The sequence below is a fragment of the Leptomonas pyrrhocoris genome (genome assembly GCF_001293395.1).
Source record: "Leptomonas pyrrhocoris isolate H10 chromosome Unknown, whole genome shotgun sequence".
Taxonomy (NCBI): domain Eukaryota; phylum Euglenozoa; class Kinetoplastea; order Trypanosomatida; family Trypanosomatidae; genus Leptomonas; species Leptomonas pyrrhocoris.
The window spans coordinates 629814-650388 of record NW_015438361.1 but is presented as its reverse complement, the minus strand read 5'-3'; the positions used below and the strand labels follow the sequence as shown (position 1 = coordinate 650388).

Below are 20575 nucleotides of genomic sequence, written 5' to 3'. Positions count from 1 at the left end.
GCCCACGCTTCCTTTCTCTCGCTCTCCTCTCTTCTTCTCAAGCCGCTACGGAATTATTTGGGTTGCCTCTCAAGCATTACGAGGTCACCGTCTCCGCTTGCCGCTACGTGGTGTTCTTCCTTCAACGTGAACCGGAGGCGTAAATTCCGCTTTGCTCCTCCAGTACAACGAACGCCTACTGCCGAGGGACAAATGCCACGTTTGTCCCTCTTTCACGCTGGTGAAAGGAAGCGGTTCATTGCCTTCCGTCGCTTTCCAACGTGCAGCGCTGTCGCCGCGTTGCGCAGGCAACCACATGTTAGGCTCGCACCCTTGCTGAAGACGTCCGCTCTGTCCGACACGTGGACAGGACGCTGCTTTTGCTTCACCCTGCCAGGCAGCACCCGTCACACGCTCAACCAAGATGCGTCGTTAGCATTCGATGAGGAATCAAACTCCCACGATCCATCCACGGAGACGCCACGACGAGGGGTAAATACGAAACAACTCGTGGAGTCCCTTGAGCAGGTCAACCAACTCCAATCCCGTTTATTGCTTCAGTTTGTGAACTTGCCACTTGATCGGCGAGTGCTCTACCGCGACCATCTCCTGCAAGAATCGGTGACCCGCTATCAAAAAGGACTGAGAAACGTTTTCCTCGCGCTGCAACGGCACGTGGGGAATTCCGCAGCCGCGCAAAACGGATTTCCTCCGTTGACGCGTGCGATGCTGCAAAGCATGAAGACTGCGTGGCTTACGCTGAAAGGCCTATCGCCCACACCACCCAAAGACGCCGCGTTGAAAGGCGCGCACTTGGAAGAAATTCGCTCCTTTTATTCCGCCTTGTTGTGTTCCGGCCTGCCTACCCGTGAACGCGATGTGGGACTGGTGCTGGAGGAGTTGCAAAGCAGCGAGCTGCTCGAGCCCAGTGCGAGTTTTTACGAATCCGTATTCATTGCATCGTGGACCTTAACGGATGTGCAGCGACCGCCAGCCGTAGGAGAGGCGACGAGGACGGCGTCGACAACAGCTCGCGACACCACTTCTTTCTCGTCCGTATCGCCAGATCTCGTCGTCGGTGAAGCCAAACAACTGCGACGTGACCTCGCCGGCGACCTCGCTTGCCACTACATGGGTCACGCCTTGGCTCAGCCGGTGAGTTTCTCGGCGCAGCACCACGCCGCGGTGCGCAGAGAAACGTGGGAGGTTTTCTTCTGCACCTTCGCCAACACGCAGCCCGCGCCAAAGCTGATGGACCTTTGGTGGACGCGGTTTCTGGAGTGGGCGGACAATCAACAAGCGGCACAGCAATCGGATCATCCAGTGGAAAGCAGAACGACTAGCACAAGCGATCTCGGCGTGGTGTCAGCACCCAGCGCTCCTCTGCCCTATCAAGCAGTGCATGCAGTCTTGGCGTGGTGTGCGCAGTCACGCGACATAGAGCGCGCTTTAAAGTACTTCAACGCGGTAAACCAGCGCGGTGTCACGCTGCACGCCAGCACCAACTCCGGCTCCACCCTCCCCCTCACGCTGGCTGATAGCTTCCGTCGTCCTGGCAGCTTAACCGCCAAGTCCACCAGCGCCATCGTGCAAGAGTTGCAGCTGGCGCTCTTGGTGAAGCTAATGGCGAGCACCAAGTCGGTAAAGCTGGACGGCGGACTGCGTGCATTGGTGGTGCGGGACGTGCAGCGGCAAGTTGACCCGGCGGTGTTGTACGCGGCTCCATGGGGGGTGCTGAACGACTTACTCTCTGGACTGTCTGTGCCGAGTGCCATGCAACTGCTGCGGCGTTGCTCTCTCGTTACCTCGGATTGCGCAACAGACGAGCAGGGTGCCGCAGACGGCGCTCCTGATGAGGCTGCGGAGAAGAAAGCCAGCGGCGTCGACAAGAAAAACGGGCGGGAAATACCCTTCTACATTTGGGCCTCCTTGCTGCGTCGCTGCTGCCGGGAGCACCTGCAAGACCAAGCCGAATCGCTCTTTCTCTTTCTTCGCCGCCAGTTCCGCCTCTCCGTGGCGGAGAAGCGAGAGCTGATCGAAATTGTTATGCGGATGTACACCACCATGCAGCCATCCGACTTCCCGTCGGCGTTGGACTTGTTTTTACAGCATATCCTGCGCACACCGCCAGACGAACCGGCCGTTCAGCCAGACGGCGTGCTTTACGAACTCCTCATCAAAGCGGCCGACTCCCGCAATGCGTCCATGATGCTCTTCTTGGAAGCCTGCGCGAACGGGGTGACGTTGACGGCGGAGTTGTTCGAGGCGCTGATGAACTCCACGCAGTTGAAGACCGTCGCGTCGCTGAGCCGCAAGCTTCCGCACGACTACGCCAGCTCGTCCTTGGATGCACAACTGAAGATCCCGGCAGAGGCGGATGCGCACCTGCGCCGCGAAGAAGCCCTGCGAGCCCGTGGCAAGCCGCTGTACGACTCAACCGGGGACGCCGGATAACAGTGATAATTTAAAGAAGGAAAGTAGAACCACAAAAATGTTCTGCCCACGCGAGAGGTGAGGACGACTTGGTTGACAGGTTTTTTTTTTTCAGAGTTTTCCTTCAGTGGTGAAACATACTCTTCACATTTATGCAGCTTTACGCTGCGACGATACTCAACACAAATCTGACCGGAATCACCAATCGTGATTGCTCTCATGGAAAAGAAGATATAAATATCAAACGTGAGGGGTCAGACTTGAACTGCACTACAGTTCTCGAAGAAGCAACGAAAGGTAGGAATCCCAGTAAGAACAGGTGCGCTACCAGCAGAACGAAGTTTCAACGACTCCCTCAGCATGTGTTGTTCCGCTTTGGAAAACAGCAACAACGCCGTTTTACAACCCGGTCTCTGCGCTTGAATGCCCTCCAACTTCTTCACTGAACTCACTCATTGCTCGCATTGCCCTCCCCGCCTTCCTCGTCTTCTCGAGCGGTATTCTCGGTTCGATGACGCTACAGCCGCTGTCAGCGATCATCATTGTGCCTCATAAAAAGAGAATCAAGCATATTTCCGCGACTGCTCCTTTGCACATTTCTGGCACAACACACCAAAAAATAGAAATCGAGGAAATTGAAATCTTTTTCTTTTCATAAAGATATCAACAGCTGACTTTCTGCTGCTTGCACCTGTCAGGATACATTTGATAGAGCCACCTGCTATCTAGAGACGAAATATCTTTTTTTTCCCTTTTAGCCGTAGAGGTACTTCCATCTAATTGTTTTTATTTTTTGACGCGTTTTGGTAACCTCTAGGTCTTTGTGAGTCGGCACAGTGTTCGCAGCACCCGTTAAATTGTGCGCGTCCCTTCGTGTTTTTTACACATATCATTGCCGGGCTCGACAGCGTTTGTGCACCCCTCTTGCACGCATTTAGCTCGTGTTCGTTGTCTGTTGTTATACATCTTTTGCTCTTTGTCTTCTTTTTATTTTCCACAAGTTTTTTTTGTTTCCCAGTGTCCACCATGCGCACGTCCTCGCCGTCTTCACCCTCTAATGCGCCGTCGCAGAACTCGTTCAGCGCCACCGCCGTAGCCGCCAACACCACCACGGCGACAAAAGGATTTCAGGTCACGCACACGAGCTTCTCGCAGGCGACGCCGCCCTTCCGTACCTCCTCCCCACCCGTCGCCCCCGCCGCGTTCGTCGGACCAAGACCCGGTGGCGCGGCACTGCTTCCATCACCCCTTCAATCCCCCACCCTCCCCGCGTCGAAGGTGGCGACGGTGCGGCCCACCTCAGCGCCGTTTGCTGCCGGCCGCTCCCCGTCGTCATCGTCGTCCACGCACTCCGGTGTCGTCAGCACGCCGCCGCTGGCGCCCCGCACCGCCGTCGTTCCCCTCATCACCCCACGTTATCAAAAGAAAAGTCGCGCAAATCGGCACATGAACGTGACGGACAGCTTCCCGCAGCAGCAGACGCCGCCCGGTGCGCTGCGGCAGGAAACGACGGAGCAGATGACGATCCAAAGCGGTCCGCAGCAGTACAGTCAAGACGTGCACTTCCACACCTACGACGTCTTCCGCCACGGCAAGCACCAGATCCACACCCGCAGTGTCGGCTACAGCAGCGACGGTGATTTGGTCATGACTCGCGAGGACTACTCGGAGCCGAGCGACGTCGACAACAACTTCACACGCAAACGGACGGAGATATCGGAGCCCACGGTGCTGGACCCGCGCGCGCGCCGCCCCCTCACGGATCAGGAGATGGAGGGCCACGCCAAACTCCACCTCAGCCGCCCACGCTACAAGAAGTACCCTGGCATCCGCATTCCCAAGAACCGCAAGGTGCGCAACCGTCTGTTGAACGACTACTTTGCGCACGAGCTCGCCCGTGATATACTGATGAAGGCGCAGGAGTTCCGCAAGAGTAGACCAAAGGAGCCGGTGACCACAACGGCGCCATCCTTCAGGGACTTGCCGAAGGCCGTCATCCGCGCCTTCGATCTCGAGGGAGAGGAGCAGCTGATGGAGTTCGAGCGGCTGCACGTGCACCCGGATGCGGTGGCGCCACAGGTGCGGAATGTCCGTCCACCACCGCACCCGGACTCGCCGGAGGGACGCGTGCAAGGCCTCAACACCCGCCTCCGCGGTGAGCTGCAACACGCCTTGAACAGCGAGTTCTTGACGCATCAAATCGATGACTTGGAGGTGCACTTCACCCACTTCATCCAGGACAACTCCACCACGCCGGAGTCGCTTGTCTTTTACTTTAAAGACGGGTACGGCCGCTTGATTTGTCACGGCGTGGCCGCCTACTACCTCCTTGTGTCGGAGTCACGCACGGTCATGGACGGCAGCGGCGTGAAGCTGACGTACGTGTCGCTGCCCAAGTCGCGCCGGCACGGCGTCCGGGCTGTCAACCCGCCCCAGGTGCCGCTGTTGATGGTGCTGAAGCGCAATCGACGCAATCTGCCAGCTAAGCACAGCCTCTCGTGTCAGACAACGCCGCAGATCGCACCCGCGGCGGATCCGGCGTTGCCGCCGCCGCTCGTGATGGGAGCCGGAGAGGCCTCGTCCATCCGCCGGCCAGATCCAGATGAAGTGATGTCCCCGTTGATGCTAGGCCCATCATCGATGTCTCGTACGAGTTCGGGCGGCGAGGGTGCGGGGGCGGTGGCTGTTCCCTTGACGCCGCCAACGTCGGAGCTGCTCCTCGATAACCCGACTGTGTTCTGTACGGTGAACGGCAAGCTTCCCGTGGGCGGGCCGCTCCCGCTCTACGTGCCGACGCTGCACATGGTGCTGTCGGCCGAGCAGCAGGAGTCTGCTTCGGAGCAGTTAGACGCGCTGAGTGCGGCGGTCACACCCGTGCTGGCACCCGCCACACCGCCGCTGACGGCCACACAACGGAAGAAGATGCGCACAGCAGCCGCAGAGCCGTCTCCCGAAGCTTCGCAAGACGAAATCTCATCTCGTCGGTAAACCAAGAAAAAAAAAGAAGTTTCTCGGGGATCATCTCTGCTTTTTTTGAGGTGTTGTTGCTGCTGCTCTTGTCGTTCGTCATCTCTCTTTCTCTCTCTCTCTCGTTTTGAATGGTTACTGCCGTTTTATTCATCTTCTCTTCTATTTCTGCTATGTTGATGACCGCAGAACAATGTTTGCTCTCTTCTTATTTTACTATTTTGCTTTTGGTTCTCCGCATTTCTGCGACCTTTCTGTTCGCGTTCTCGAGTACGCATTCATCATGTTGTCTGCTCGACCAACGTCCGCTTGCTTGTTCCCCCCCCCCTCATTTTCTGTTGCCGCGCTCAAGTTGAATAACGTTAGCACGCAACTCATCAGCCGCCATTTGGCAGGATGCTCCTTTGTTTCCCCCTCTTATTATTTTCTTATAATGTTGAACACTATGTACATGGCGTTGTTTTTGCTGGAGTGTGGCGCCTCGCTGCGGAGAAATACAAAATGTGTTTTCAATTTTCTTTTAAAAAAATAAAATGGGCTACTTCACCGTGGCACGACTTCTTGAGTTCCAGGTGCTTCCCGTAGGGCCTTTATCTGTGAGTCCATTGGCCGGCCTACATCCTTTTGGTTGTTTTCTACTTCACAAAAGGCTGACAGCGACATCACAGTGAGCTGCACCTTCACTTTTGAGGCGTCTTGCTCCTTGGATGATGCGTTACCTTCTCTGATCTCGGAACCTCTCTCTCAATCCTCTACGGACTTCACGTTCTTTTTTGTTCTTCTGCGGCCATCGTGGCCCTCCCCCTCCTTTTTTTTTAATGGGGTCGGTTGTATCTCATTTCATACTTCAAAAGTAACGGATCTCGTTCACACTCGCGAGGTTGCTGAGGACCGCCGAGCGCTCAGCATTCTGGTTTCTTTTTTTTTTTTTTCCTAGCCGTGTCTCTTATACCTTCAGGCTTTGGTTTCTGTACTATTAAGTTGTACTAGGGGTTTTTCTTTTGCTATCTTCTCTTGTCTTGTGTTCTCTTTTACATTTACGATTATTCCTTCCTCTCCCTCCTGCCTCCCTCACCACTTCACACAGACATTCACGAATCGCGTTCAAGGACGTGGGGACACGGAGGTGTTCTCTTCTCGCCGCACTTTTGACGACGTTTGATCTCTGTTTTGTGTCTTCTCATTTTTTTCCTGGCTGGCTGCTGCCTCCATGCTGATTCATTGAGCTATAGAACAACGAAAGGTTATTTCTGTGCATTGCAGTTTGACGGTGAAGGGAGAAATAGAGGAATCGCCGTGTTTTGAAGTCGACTACGCCATGCAGGTGTTGTATGGCGCGCCGCTTCCCCCGGGTCTTGTGGCGCCGACACAAGGCGAGCTGCGCCTCCGCGTCGACCAGCTTCTCTTGGACGGCGACGCTATCAACCACAACCCTCTCGTGCAGCTCTTCGAAACGGATGCGTCGCTGTTGTCGGCAAGTAGAACTCCTCGCGACGGGGCCGCAGCTGATGGAGCTGTCTTGTCAGCCGGCGCGGCGCCTGCACCAACACGGAGTCCAAATCATTTCGTAGTCCCTGTTGATTACTGTGCGGTGGGCCCCATCTTTTGGGGCGAGACGCGCCCCACCGCGCAGGGGCAACCCTCCACCCCACAGGCGCGCCGTGGACCGTTTACGATGGCCTATCCGATCAAAATAGAGCCGAAGCAGTTCCGCGCCTATCTGCAGCGTATGACGGCATCTCCGCAGGGCGGCGTGCAGCTGGACGTCTTCGTCCCTCCCAGCTACAGCGGACGACCGCCGGTGGTGGTGGGGAAGGCGCGGCTGGCGTTGGATCGGTTAGATCCCGGCCATCCGATACAAGGGTGGTACCCCGTGTTGCACCGCCGCTCGCGGACAGCAACGTCGACGGGGGAAGAAGGCGCCACAGCCGCATTAGCTACCTCGGCGGCAGATGGAGGGGCGGAGTTGAAAGAGATTCCGATCGGGAAGGTAAAGGTGAGTGTGTCGATTGAGTATTACCCCACCACTCGGCATGCACCGCACCCACGGCGCGGAGAGGATGGGCAAAGAGTACCACAGCAGTACTCTGTCAAGCAGCGGCGACAGGTAGAAGTGCCGGGTGACGGTGGCACGAAGGGAACTCTGCCGCAGGCCAAGACGCGGCGCTCCGCGCGACACTCCGGACGCGTTGGAACAAAAGATGTGTTTTCTTCCTCGTCCTCCGCCTCTACATCCGTTACCTCGGACGTTGACGTCGGTGTGCACCCGATCGCGGTGCGCGACAGCCATCGTCTGCACGTGCGTCGTACATCACAGCCCGCGTCGATGCTGGAGCAGGACCTCCCCACCGTGACGCAGAGGCTTTTGAAGCAAGGGCTGCAACTGCGCGCGCAAATGGATGCCGCTGCGCGAGGCGTGGACGTTGATGCAGCAGCTGATTTTTTCAACGAAGCGTCTACCGCGCTGCACAGCGGCGACGAACACGTGGGAGTCGAAGGTGCCAGCGCAGTGGCAATTGTTGAGGACAGTGGCGATGATCTCGCGGCCGTCGGAGATGTCGACCCGTACGACAGCACGTACACCTCCGAGGCAAGCCACGAGGAAAACTTCGCCTTGCAGATGCAGATCGATTCAGAGGCGCGCGACAACAGGGCGACACAGCAGCAGCAGAAGCAACCACAATCGGTGGCTACCCCACAGCAGCAACTGCGGCAGGATACGCAACCTGTGACAAAGTCCGTCATCTCCGCGGCGGGCATCTCAGCAGGAAACGCACCGGCCTCTGTGGAGCTTTGCTTCTCGCACTTCACCTTTGCGCAAACCCCAGCCACGGCCGATCTCCGCCAGCTGCGCCTCAGCGTGCGGCTTTCCAACGACATCACGACGAGCGAGCCCACACCTGGGCCTCTGTCCTCTTATGTGCATCCGGTGCCCTTTCAACAGCCCTCCATCTGCCTTCACTTTGAAGTGTGCAGCTTCTCCGGAGATCGCAGCAGACTTGTCGTGGAGGCCTACAAGGTGGTTGCAGAAACGGAAGTGGAAGGCGAGGCGGACGCGTGGGACATGCGGGGTCCACGACAGGTAGCCCGCGAGGAGCTGCTCGGCTTATCGATTGTGGGCCTGTACCGTCAGTCACGCGAGGTCGTCTTCCGAGACCCGGTGCTGGACAGCTCGAACGTCTTTGCGCAGCTCGACATTCGCATGCATCCGGCTTCGGTCACCGACAACGCGGACACGTCTGTCGGTCCCGCAGTGAGCCCGTGCGTGACTCTCCCCAGCGGCGCCGTCCCGCTCAGAAGCGTTGCCGGCTCGTCTGCTCTGCCGTCCGCCCCACCAAAGCAACAGAGTACGTCGAAGTTACTGGTGCCTCACGTTACAGTGCAACACCAACCTCTCGAGGTCACAGACACTTCAAGGTTGTCGCACACTTCCGCTGTGGCGCTTCAAGGTACGACCTCGCCCCCAACAGCACCGAAGTTGCAGGTTGGCAACTCGCGTCTGTCAACCAGCGAGCGTCGACGTCTGCGTGTGGTCGTGCACAGTGCTGCGGAGCTGCCGCGTGTCGCCCTCGCGCAGCCGGATGGGCGACCGTCAGCGCGTTACCCGCTGGTGTCCTCCAACCCCCGTGTACTGCCTGAGGCTGGCAGCGCCAGCACGCTGAGCTACACCGAGCCGTCGTCCTTTGTGACTGTCGAAGAGGTTTTTCAAGGCTTACAGAACAGTCTCTCCCATCTCGAGAGGAAAGGAGAGGAGTTGGCGAAGAGCCGCGCGCACATGCAGTCCATGGAGAACTGGTTTGTGGACGAGGCGCGCAGTGGGTACTACGACCGTAGCGTCATCGTGGAGCACAGCACCAACCCGCATTACGATTATGAAGTGGTCCTTCAATTGCCGGCGGTGGTGGCGGCGGCGGTGCCGTCAACAGTGGACGAAACTACCTTTTTCGCGGCGCGAAACGCATCGGCGGTGGAGAGACCGCCCTCTCGCGGCACGGTGGATGTGCTGGAGGAGCTGCAGTTGAATGTGTGGCACTCCGACCTCTCCCAGCCGAGTGCACCCTCCACCGTCGTTAAAGCCAACCGTACGAACGTACGGAAGCAAGAAGAGCACTTCTGGTCGTGTGCCGCGTACATGGGTACGTGTCGCGTGGACCTCCGCCCGCTACGCTACTTGGCGATGATCAACGGGTATTACCGTGTGGTGTGTGAGCGCACGCCGACCAACGCGACCGATGAGACGGACGCGGACACGGAGGCGAACACGATCGGATACGTGCGTGTGAGCGTGTCTCTCATCTGAGCGCATCTCGCTTCACGTGCACGCTTTTGATGATGTTGTGGCGGATGCGGCTGCAGGATGTTTCTGTTCCGTCTTGGTGCTCCTCTCTTTTGTGACCTATAGAACGAAGGAAGGACACCGTCCGCATATTGTGCAGTGATATCTGTTACGCTACCGGCGGCGACGCACTGATCGTTCCTGTAGCGCTTTTTGCATGCGATGTGGAACCCAAAACAAGAAATGAAATGATACGCGGGGAAAAACACGAATGTCAACCGTTCTGCAATGCGAAGCAGCGAGGTCTATCGCACTTTATTTTCTTGTGTTTTTTTTTTCGCTGCTGTTTGCTGCGTCTCCCGCGTGAAGCAGGTCTCAACTGACTTTCCCCCGCCTTGCGCACTCCTTCGATGTGTCTTCCATTCGAGCAACGGCTGTGTAATGAGTGGACTTCTACGGTACCCAATCAAGGGTTCTATTCGATTATTGTTTGTTTCAGGTGTTGTTCTCTTTCATACGCACACGGTTCACAACAGATGGCGTCATTCCTTCATCTCTCCTCCCTCCTCGCCCTGCTTGTAGTTCCCTCACCTTCACGGAGTGCCAACAGATTCCTGCCTCACATATCCTACGCAAGTATTCCAACGGTGCAACGGTGCCGCGCTGCGAGAGAAAGCACAGCGGCATTTGACAAATAACGGGAACTTGACAAGGTGTAGTCGTGTTCTGCTGTCGGTTTCTTATTTTTGTCGCCGGTACTTTTCCCCCTGCTGGCGCTTCTGCGATTGATTTTCTACCGCATTCGAAGTTCGTGTTCGGCGATTAGAATACCTCGCACTGTTCTTGATTGTCGGTTTCGTTAGAAAAGATGCTAGACGGTGAAGGTGATATTCATGTAACCGGCGCACATCCCGGCGTGCGACAGGCATCACAGGCGCGGGAGGAGCTGGAGGCGGACGAGGAGGCGAAGGAGGAAGGGAAGGCGGTCGCTGTCAGCGTGTCATCCACCGTTCCCACCACCGCGAATGAAAAGCTGCACTACTACCTGCGGGATCGCACCAAGTATCTCCACGTACAAAACGAGATCCCCGCGCAGGTCACCAGCGATCTGTCCCTGGTCAACAACTACTACGTCTCCATCTCCGACCCGCAGGACATGACGTTTATCAACCCGGGCCAAAGCACGTCTGACCGCATCTTCGCTACGGTGTACACAGGGCTCTTAAACCTCTACCTACAGTGTGCCCTTCTCGTGCCGACGTTTCTCTTCCTAGTCTTTTCCGCGGTACGCACAGAGAGCTCCCCTGTGTTTCTGCTTGTGTACACGATTTTTATCGGCCTGGAGGTGTTGGCCATCTGGGCCTACGAGCGCGGTGCCCGCTTTGCGGCCGGACTCTGGTGGGAGCTTGTGTGGGTGGGCGCGAGCATCGTTGTTGTGTCGATCTACGTGGCATACCCGACGAGCATTGTCTGTGGGCTGCTGCTCATCGTTCATTGGATGTTTATGGCCCGTCTCACGGTGCTACAGATGTCGCGAGCGCTGCGCGTCTTCTGCGCGTCGGACCGCCGCTGCTACATCGCAGAGGGTGTGGTGCTCGACCTGGCCTACATCACACGTAACGTGCTGGCGATGGGCTGGCCCGCCCGTGGCACCGAGGCCTTCTACCGCAACCCGTGGGAGGAGGTGGTGCGCTTCCTGCATCGCAAGTACGCCCGCCTGTCCTACCACGTGATCTCTCTCTGCTCCGAGCGCAGCACGGCGCCATTTCCCCTGCAATCGGTCTACTGCGTGGACGATCACAACCCGGCCGAACTGGCTCACATGATTGCCTTCTGCTGCGAGGTGGCGGACTACGTTATGGCTGACCCCTACAATCGTGTGGTGGCGGTGCACTGCAAGGGTGGCAAGGGCCGCACCGGGGCGATGATCTGCGCCTACCTGATGTACTGTGGTCTCTGCCGCAGCGCAGAGGCCGCCCTGCGCCACTTCAGCCTCATGCGCAGCCGCGTCGGCTACACCAAGCTGCAAGGCGTGCAGACACCGTCGCAGGCGCGCTACGTCCACTACTTCGACCGCCTCATCAACGAGCAACCGGGCATGGCCATCCCATCGCGGCCGCGTCGGGTGCAGAAGCTCGTGCTGCACCACATCCCCCCGCTGTGGCTGCAGCGCGGTGTGGAGCATTTGTGGATGGCAGTCATTACGCGGCCGTGCACGGAGCGCAACGTGGTGTACCTCTCAAACCGCACCGTTACCTTCAACGCGCAGGTGCCCGACCCGTCGACCTACGACTGGCGACGGCAGGTGAAGGATCTCTTCCACAACGATGAGGAGGTGCTCTACATGGAGGCGAACGAGATGGACTCGGCGGAGTCGTCAGTGACGGGGTACGTGCCGGACCGCCGTGCCTTCCGCGCTGTCGGCACGGCGGCGGACACGCTAGAGCTGACGGCGACGGAAGACATCCCTGTGCTAGATGGCGACGTGACGTTTAAATTCTTCTTTTACAAGAACAATCCGAACCCGCTGCGGCCGCCGGTGCAGTTTTGGCTGCACACCGGCTTCGAGCACAACGCCACAATTCGACTAGACCGCAACGAGCTCGATGGTCCATCGAAGGACACGAAGCAGGAGCGCTACCCGGGTAACTTTGAGATCGAGTTGCAGTGGGAGGATGCGCGGCGGCAGTCCAGTGCGCGCGAATAGCGGTCGTTCTTCGGGGGTGATATTACTGCTGTTATTTGAGTAGGTGTGTGTGTGTGTGTGCAACTTAGTAGACCGGCTTTGTTGGTGTTATTGCTGCTCTTTCGTTCTGTTACAGCATTATCGAAGCGCTCCTCCGATGCGCGCAAACTTTACCTTTGTTTTTCGTGTGGCCCGTACATTCTTGCTCTACTGTGTTGCGGTGTCCTGCAGGATTGCCTCCCTAAAAAAGAAAAGGAAGAACGACTGGGAACCTTCGCTTTTATATATATATATATATCGATTTCGTTCTTGTTATTTATCGCTGCATGCGTGTACCTGTACTTGCTTTAGACTTTGAAGTAACACTTCCCTAAAGATGCGAAGCTGTTCAACCTATTTGGCAGTGAAGCTAGCAATCCGTTCGCACCGTACCGTTCAACAGCACCACACTTGGTGCTAGTCAGGAGCTGGATCATCTGCCCTTTCAGGCTGTAGCGTGTTCCTTTAACTCGCAGGTCTGCTTTGGCGAAGGAAAGAGTTTTTGTATCTCTCCTCCAGCGAGCAGAACAGTTCTTATTAGGAAGTTTGCTTTCACGCCATCTCTCCCTCCCTCCCTCCTTTTTCGCTTTTCATAGCCAATTATCTTCTCGTTTAGTGACGCTTTCCCCACCACCACCACCAGCCCTCTCTCTTTCTTCGTTGCACACCATGCAGGGACCAACGACGGTGACGGGCCTCAACGGCGAGGCCAGCGTGAAGACGGCCTACCACTGCTCCACTCTGCTGGACAACTGGGATGAGGAGCGGCGGCAGTTTGGTCAGCCCCTCCTCACCACCGCCGACAGCACCATCACCGGGGCCAAGCCAGATCTCCACACCACGTACACCACTTCCTTCAAGCCGCCCACGGCGGAGCAGACGGCCGCCGCGAAGCCGCCCGGCTGCTTTGCGGCGGAGGGGCCACGCATGCTTCTCTTCCACCACGGCGACATCGGTAACATTGAGCAGTACGGCTACGCCACTGCCGAGCTGGCCCTCACGGATCGTAAGAAGGAGGTGTACACAAACGACGAGGTGCTCGACATGCCGGGGGTCTCGTCGCGGCGGCAGCGGACAACGGCGCTGCTGCGGTCCACTGGTGGCTTCGGGGCCAGCCGCAGCGGACGCGGAGGGGGTGGCACTCACAACGACGCGGAGGATGAGGCGCCTTCGGCCGCGCTGCAGCGTGAGGCAGACTTCACGCAGTCCCTCGCGAGCACCGTGCGCTACAACAACAGCAACGTTAATAACACGGCTTCGTCGCCTCGCGACGGCAGTGGAGCAGAGCAGCAGGCAAGTCCGACAAGTGAGGAAAGCAACGACAGCACGTACGCGCCACCGCGTATGCTGCCGGTGGGCCGCGCTGCGGAGCGGGAGCGGCTGCTCACCACGAAGAACGTCACGATTGACGCCACCGGTGCGTACCTGTTTGACAACCTAGAGTCTTACCCTTTGACGAGTAGCGAGTCCGTTGGGGCCTTTGTGAAATCGTGCGATAACCCGATGCACAAGACCAACCTTCGTGTGCATTACATGGAGGACGACTACTGAGAAGAGAAGCATTGCAGTAGGCGCCTCTCAGTGTGTCCGCGCACCACTGCTGTGAGGGTTATGCAGCAAAAAGGTGAGAACGGTTATGTAAATCAAAATTGGATGTAACACGAGTCAGAGTTCCTCTTTGGGGGACTTTATTTTTATCTTCGGCTCCCATACTTAGATGTTTATGTTTTTTTTTTGTTTTTAACGTTCTTAAAACTCTTCACCTCCGCAGCTCGATCTGATCGTTTTCTGCGTGTATGTGGTCACAAGAGCCGAGATATATATAAATTGAAGTGGAACAGCGCCTAAGAGGCGTCCCGTAACGAATGGCTGACGCTGCTCGTTGTTTCCTTCACTTCTGACGCCGTTCAACGCACGCACAAGAGAGGGACTTGAGTTACGCCGCACTTCGCGTTAGTACTTAATTTCTCTGCCGTGCTCTACAAGTGGGGCGCGAAAGTCGCTCTTCCATTCTTTTTTAATATGTTGTGGATGTGCGGCATGAGAATGCGCGACCTTGCACGGGAACTTCCCTCGATCCGTCACTTCCTTTCCTTGCTTTGTGCACTCTTTTTTCCAGCTTCACACGCAACGCGTCTCACATTGGCGGCTTTTTTTTGTTGGTTTTCTCCTGTCCTCTTGACGCAACACCTACACTTCTGCCTTTTCTCCTCCTTCTGCTCCTTCACATATCGCCGCTCAGAATGTGAGTTGGCGCTTTTCTTCTTGTGTCCTCCGCCCTCCCCAACCACGTTCGCGCTATCTGCTTTACATTTCCATTGCGCTGGCTGATCTGCTTATTGTTGTTGTTATTCTTATTATTGAAGTCGAAATGAACCTGACCGTGTGCGTTGGTGTCGACGGCGTGACTTGCCCGTCCGTCGACGATGGGTTGAAGCAAAGGGTCGGCACGCACCTTAAAAACGTCGTTTTCGGCACTGCGCCGCAAGAGTTTGCAGCGACAAAGACGAACAACGAGGGCATAGTGCTGGTGATGCTGGGTCCACAGGCGCACGACGTGATCAAAGATCTCTGCGACGACCACGACAAGAAGGAGCGCCGCGTGAAGTTCATCTACAGCCTGTCCGCCGGCGTCGACTCCTACCGCCTGCCCGACTTCACGAAACAGCTCCACGGCGTGCCGATGCACAATGCGCAGGGCTGCTACTCCAACATTCTTGCTGAGCACGTCGTCTTCAGCATGCTGTACTTCAACCGCTCTCCGTGGCGCATTGTGGAGTCCAAGAGGGAGAAGAAGTGGGACCGCTTCAACATGATTGAGGCGCTAGGCGAAAAGGTCGTCATTATTGGCTACGGCGACATCGGCCAGAAGTGTGGCCAGAAGGCGGCTGCACTCGGCATGAAGGTGACGGGCATCCGCCGCAGCGGCGGCAACACGGTGGACGAGCACGGCGTGACCGTGCGCGGCAACGACGCGCTAGACGAGGCGATCCGTGAGGCCGACTTCGTGGTGGGCGTGCTGCCCGGCACGTCACACACGAAGCACTTCTTCAACAAGGACGTGTTCGCCAAGATGAAGCCGAGCGCCGTCTTCATCAACATTGGCCGCGGTCAGACGCAGTGTGAGGAGGACATCGTGGGTGCGCTGAATAACGGTGTGATTCGTGGTGCGGCCCTTGACGTGTTCGAGACGGAGCCGCTGCCGAAAGAGTCTCCTCTCTGGACAGTGCCGGACGACAAGCTGCTACTAACGGCTCACAGTGCTGACTGGACCGAAGACGTTGCAGAGCGCCCATTGAACCGTTTTGCGGAAATCTTCAACGAGTACGTAATGCACGGTAAATCGGACACCTACACTGTCTCCTTGCACAAGGGATACTAAGTGGATTTCTCTGTTTTGTCCGCGTATTCTCTATACTTTTTTTCTTTCATTCTCTAAAGCCCAATCATCTACACGCGATCGGTTTTTGCAATAACGCTCCGATTTCAGTTTCGCTTGCAGAGTTTTTTGTTTCCTCTCCCCTTGCGAGTGAAAGGCCCGGTATGTGTGTAAAAATCTTAGGACCGTATTTCTTTTCACCCTCTACTCCTGATCTTTTCTTTTTACCGATTTAACTCTAAGATAGTTTCTGTTTATGTTGTGTGGCCGTTTTTACGCGTCTCTTCAGCCCTTCAGCTGAATCGGTTGGGATTAATAGGGATCCCCTTTGACGACAGAGATCAAATTTTGAATGCCTCATAATGAATGTTCGTCACGCATGTTTCCGTGGGCATTTATCGAGACGCGAACTTGGATGAGGTCAAACACTCTTCTTGTTACAATTGCCGTTGGCGACAAAACCCCCTTTTTTTTGCGCCTTCAGCAAGGTGGCTGGTGTACTTGAACTCTTGAGGGCTTCTTCTGCTTTCTCCTAACTGTAGCGTTGGACTAACGCCATTCAAGGGGACTTGAAAAGAACTGTGACATCTCACAGTACAAATTGCATCCTTTATCGATCCATCACGTAGAGTGCGTGTGCAACTTCCAGTTTGCCCGTCAGCCAGGTTTCTATTTGTCTCCCTATTTCCGCTTCCGTGCATCTTCTGTACGATTCCTTCTTTTTGCCTTCTTTTTTGGGGGCGCAAATTGGTCCCTTGTCAGTCGTCGTTACACTCCCTATCTCCTGGTTCCCTCTATTAAAGCTTATTGTAAGAAGCATCTCATATTGTTCTATATATATATTTATTTATTACCTGTCCTTTTGTTACCATTGTTTTTCTTTTTTTTACTTTCTAAAGCGCTCATTTTTCACTACCATGTCGCTCACTATTTGTGCCTGTGTGTCGTCAGCCAACCTCGCCGTCGTGAAGTCGGTCCTCGGCGAGCTTCTGGCGGCCCCTGCGATGAATACGTTTGTGCACGGGACAACACCCGATGCCTTTGCCTCCGCCAAGTCCAGCGGCCATCCGATCGCTCTCCTGGTGGAGGGAGGCATGGGGGTCGACGTGATCAAAGATCTCTGCGACGACCACGACAAGAAGGAGCGCCGCGTGAAGTTCATCTACAGCCTGTCCGCCGGCGTCGACTCCTACCGCCTGCCCGACTTCACGAAACAGCTCCACGGCGTGCCGATGCACAATGCGCAGGGCTGCTACTCCAACATTCTTGCTGAGCACGTCGTCTTCAGCATGCTGTACTTCAACCGCTCTCCGTGGCGCATTGTGGAGTCCAAGAGGGAGAAGAAGTGGGACCGCTTCAACATGATTGAGGCGCGAGGCGAAAAGGTCGTCATTATTGGCTACGGCGACATCGGCCAGAAGTGTGGCCAGAAGGCGGCTGCACTCGGCATGAAGGTGACGGGCATCCGCCGCAGCGGCGGCAACACGGTGGACGAGCACGGCGTGACCGTGCGCGGCAACGACGCGCTGGACGAGGCGATCCGCGAGGCCGACTTCGTGGTGGGCGTGCTGCCCGGCACGTCACACACGAAGCACTTCTTCAACAAGGACGTGTTCGCCAAGATGAAGCCGAGCGCCGTCTTCATCAACATTGGCCGCGGTCAGACGCAGTGTGAGGAGGACATCGTGGGTGCGCTGAATAACGGTGTGATTCGTGGTGCGGCCCTTGACGTGTTCGAGACGGAGCCGCTGCCGAAAGAGTCTCCTCTCTGGACAGTGCCGGACGACAAGCTGCTACTAACGTCGCACTGTGCTGACTTTACAGATCGTTTGATGGAGCTGACCGTAACCCGTTTTGCGGAAATCTACAAGGACTACGCGACGTCCGGGAGGAGCGATGCTTACACGGTGCATCTGGAGAAGGGCTATTAAGCTACGGTCTCTCAAAGCGGAAGCACACTCCGATTATTTATTTTCCAAAAAACACCTCTACTTTATTTCGTTTCACTGTCGTCTCTCTTCAAAAAGGTTTCGTTTTTTTTTTTGTCTAGGTGAACGGGGCACGTTTCAAAAGAGTTCGCGGTGCGGAAAGGACACACACACAGCAATAACGTTAAAGGAGTGGATCAGTCGGAGAAACGACGGAATGCACTCGTGCCAGCGTGCGCGTTGTAAGTTTTCCCAGGCTGTCTTCTCTCTTCTAATTGTTGAGTGAATGATTTTTTTTTTTTTGAAGGCCTGTGCCAGGAAAAAGCGCCGGGAGATGATTCGAAAGCTACGTGTTGTGTACGCTCCCTTTCTCTTCTCTCCCCCCTCGTCGACCTCTCTTCCGGAAAGACTGTCTTTTGTTTTGTTGTTTGCTGTCTTTTTTCGCCGTCTCGCCTCCTTTCCCGAAGCCCACGAGGCGGAAATGCGGGCGATCGGAGTCCGCAACAAACTCCTTTTCGTAGAGTCTGTTATTTACTAAAGCAGTTCATAAAACGGTGTCAACCCTTAATTGGAAAAGGGAAAAAGAAAACGATATACGGGGTCTAATGATATCTGTTTACACTTGTTTTTTTTTCCTTTCCTATTTCCCTCCTTTATTGATAGAGAGTCGTCGACTAAGTTCTTCTTTTCCCTTCCAACGCAGCTGAATGCGACAGGCAGGAAGGTATTTTTTTTCTTTCTGTTGTGTGAATACTGTGTTGCGTCGTGGTATTGGAGCAGAATTTAGAGGGCCGATCTTCACCCACCGGGCTTTTTGTTTTTGTTGTCGTTTTCTCTTTTGTTTTGCGCGATGTGTCATTTCTGGCCGCCGTCTCTGCCGGCAAGCGATTCGAGCTGTGCGAAGCAACAGTCTCCGTCTGCATGTTTACTACGAAACCTCTTTTCGATTGGTATTCTCTGATGGAGCGTAACGGTTCGATAAATTCCTGGATGCTTCTATTCCTCCCCCCCCCCTCCTTTTTACTTGCTCTCTCTCTCCTTCAGCCCTACATATTCATTACCCTTGTTGTATTTCAGAAATATATGTACTGTTATTCGCTCTATTGAAGGAGTACCTCGCCTTAACACAAAACCGTCCATCTGTCTTTAACGTCACTCTGCAGTTTTATATATCATTATTATAGTAGATAATCTATCACTTAGGTGACCATTAACCATGAAAAATGTACCTGCCCTCTGCATTTGCGCCAGCTTCAACCGCACTCAGATCATTTCTGACATCATCGGCACAGACATCTTCCCCGACCACTTTCTGTGCTCGAAAGATGCCGCCACAGAGTTCGCGGAGGTAAAGGCGTCAGGTCGCCCCGTTGTCCTCGTGGTTCTTGGGCCTCTGGGCTACAGCGGCATCAAGCTGCTCACGGACGACTACGACAAGCCGCAGAGCGAGCGCCGCGTGAAGTGGATTCACAGCTGCTCCGCGGGCCTCGACTGGTACCGCTTTGGGGAGCTTCAGAAGGAAATTCAGGGGATTCCGATTACCACCGGCAAGGGTGGCTACAACGCCCTGCTCGCTCAGCACGTCGTATACTCGATCCTTTACTTCGCCCGCCAGACGGCACACCAGCAGCGCAACCGCGCGGCCAAGAAGTGGGACCCGTTTGAGCTCGAGGAGACCCGTGGCCTGCAGGTGGGCATCCTCGGTTACGGCGAGATCGGCCGCGAGACGGCGAAGATGTTGCAGCCCATGTACATGGATGTGACGGGCGTGAAGCGGAACCAATCCGCGGAGACCGAGGATGAGTACGGCGCGAAGCTCGTCAGCGGCGACGAGGAACGTGACCGTGTGATTCGTGAAAGCGACATCGTGGTCAACATCCTCCCTGCAACGCCGGAAACCGAGGGGATGTTCGACCTGGAGCGCTTCAAGACGATGAAGCGGAGCGCCATCTACATCAACATTGGTCGTGGTGCTACGCAGGTTGACAACGAGCTGGCAGAGGCGATCTCGACCGGCGTGATTGCCGGTGCGTCACTGGATGTGTTCCAGCAAGAACCTCTCCCGCTGGCCTCGCCGCTGTGGGATATTGACGATGACAAGATCCTGCTCACCTCGCACAACGCATGCCTGACGGAAAAATCGTTCCGTGACACTATCGGCCTTTTCACGAAGTACGCGAAGGAGTACATGACAACAGGAAAACTCAACGCCTACCTGGCGGATGCCAAGCTGGGCTACTAAGTGCTTGAACAAACTATTTTTCGAGTCTTACACAACAAAAGTTCTCCTCTGTTTCCCGTCTAGGGCCCGGTGATATCCCCCCTCCCCCTCCTTGTTGTAAACAACGGTATTTCTGTACTTTTGCGTCTGTTCGACTTTCATCCCGGCCCCGAGACGACCTGAAACACGATAATCATTCGCTCCTTCGCTATCTTAAACTTATATAGTCGCTCAGCGGTTTGGGGGCGGTGCTCCGTGTTAAAGTGCGTTTGGTCAGCGCTACGCCTCTTCAGTAAAAATAAATCTATGGAGCACCAGCTGCTCTCTTCATCTTCGGTATTCGGCGTCGTTACGGTGGCACTATCAACATAATCGATCTTATTCGCTAATTATTTTTATACAGTTTATTGTCAAAGAAAAAGAAATCTTTCTAAATGACGTTTTCAGCGGCATTTTTCGTCAGTTTCATGCGATGTCTCTCTGTGCGCCACACTTGAAACCTTAACGACTCACCAAAAGAAGAAAAACTGGGAAGGCAAGCCGCTTGAACTTTCCGTAGCGTCGTGCAACATGTTTCGGGCGGAAGGCCAAAGCGAAGGCACACCACGTACGGTTCTCTCCTTTCTCCTTCTCTCATTATGCTGTTTGAAGTCGCGTTTTCATGAAT

General features: G+C 55.5%; 8 protein-coding genes across 10 annotated transcripts; all 8 read left to right on the top strand.

Moving 5' to 3' along the window:
• Positions 1-41: 41 nt before the first annotated feature.
• ABB37_03337 (putative mitochondrial hypothetical protein) lies at positions 42-2433 on the top strand (the record flags this gene model as incomplete). Of its 2 annotated transcripts, none has more annotated exons than XM_015800651.1 (1): positions 42-2433. In XM_015800651.1, the coding sequence occupies exon 1, from the start codon at positions 193-195 to the stop codon at positions 2431-2433; it is 2241 nt and encodes a 746-aa protein (XP_015660658.1). In that variant the 5' UTR covers positions 42-192. The 2 variants fall into 2 exon arrangements, with proteins under 2 accessions (XP_015660658.1, XP_015660657.1); XM_015800650.1 differs by having other exon boundaries at positions 74-2433.
• Positions 2434-2934: 501 nt separating this feature from the next.
• Positions 2935-5400, top strand: ABB37_03336 (hypothetical protein; the record flags this gene model as incomplete). The annotated part of the gene is made up of 1 exon (XM_015800649.1): positions 2935-5400. Exon 1 carries the CDS (start codon positions 3439-3441, stop codon positions 5398-5400), a length of 1962 nt encoding a protein of 653 aa, XP_015660656.1. The 5' UTR covers positions 2935-3438.
• Positions 5401-6232: 832 nt separating this feature from the next.
• On the top strand, positions 6233-9679 carry ABB37_03335 (hypothetical protein; the record flags this gene model as incomplete). Its single annotated transcript, XM_015800648.1, has 1 exon — positions 6233-9679. Exon 1 carries the CDS (start codon positions 6698-6700, stop codon positions 9677-9679), a length of 2982 nt encoding a protein of 993 aa, XP_015660655.1. The 5' UTR covers positions 6233-6697.
• Positions 9680-10236: 557 nt separating this feature from the next.
• On the top strand, positions 10237-12362 carry ABB37_03334 (tyrosine phosphatase isoform; the record flags this gene model as incomplete). Its single annotated transcript, XM_015800647.1, has 1 exon — positions 10237-12362. The coding sequence occupies exon 1, from the start codon at positions 10524-10526 to the stop codon at positions 12360-12362; it is 1839 nt and encodes a 612-aa protein (XP_015660654.1). The 5' UTR covers positions 10237-10523.
• Positions 12363-12975: 613 nt separating this feature from the next.
• ABB37_03333 (hypothetical protein) lies at positions 12976-13931 on the top strand (the record flags this gene model as incomplete). Its single annotated transcript, XM_015800646.1, has 1 exon — positions 12976-13931. The coding sequence occupies exon 1, from the start codon at positions 13050-13052 to the stop codon at positions 13929-13931; it is 882 nt and encodes a 293-aa protein (XP_015660653.1). The 5' UTR covers positions 12976-13049.
• A 567-nt stretch (positions 13932-14498) lies between these two features.
• ABB37_03332 (hypothetical protein) lies at positions 14499-15762 on the top strand (the record flags this gene model as incomplete). The annotated part of the gene is made up of 1 exon (XM_015800645.1): positions 14499-15762. Exon 1 carries the CDS (start codon positions 14752-14754, stop codon positions 15760-15762), a length of 1011 nt encoding a protein of 336 aa, XP_015660652.1. The 5' UTR covers positions 14499-14751.
• Positions 15763-16520: 758 nt separating this feature from the next.
• Positions 16521-17690, top strand: ABB37_03331 (hypothetical protein; the record flags this gene model as incomplete). Its single annotated transcript, XM_015800644.1, has 1 exon — positions 16521-17690. Exon 1 carries the CDS (start codon positions 16677-16679, stop codon positions 17688-17690), a length of 1014 nt encoding a protein of 337 aa, XP_015660651.1. The 5' UTR covers positions 16521-16676.
• A 1040-nt stretch (positions 17691-18730) lies between these two features.
• On the top strand, positions 18731-19929 carry ABB37_03330 (putative D-isomer specific 2-hydroxyacid dehydrogenase-protein; the record flags this gene model as incomplete). 2 transcript variants are annotated; one of them, XM_015800643.1, is made up of 1 exon in its annotated part: positions 18731-19929. In XM_015800643.1, exon 1 carries the CDS (start codon positions 18904-18906, stop codon positions 19927-19929), a length of 1026 nt encoding a protein of 341 aa, XP_015660650.1. In that variant the 5' UTR covers positions 18731-18903. The 2 variants fall into 2 exon arrangements, with proteins under 2 accessions (XP_015660650.1, XP_015660649.1); XM_015800642.1 differs by having other exon boundaries at positions 18764-19929.
• Positions 19930-20575: the final 646 nt, after the last annotated feature.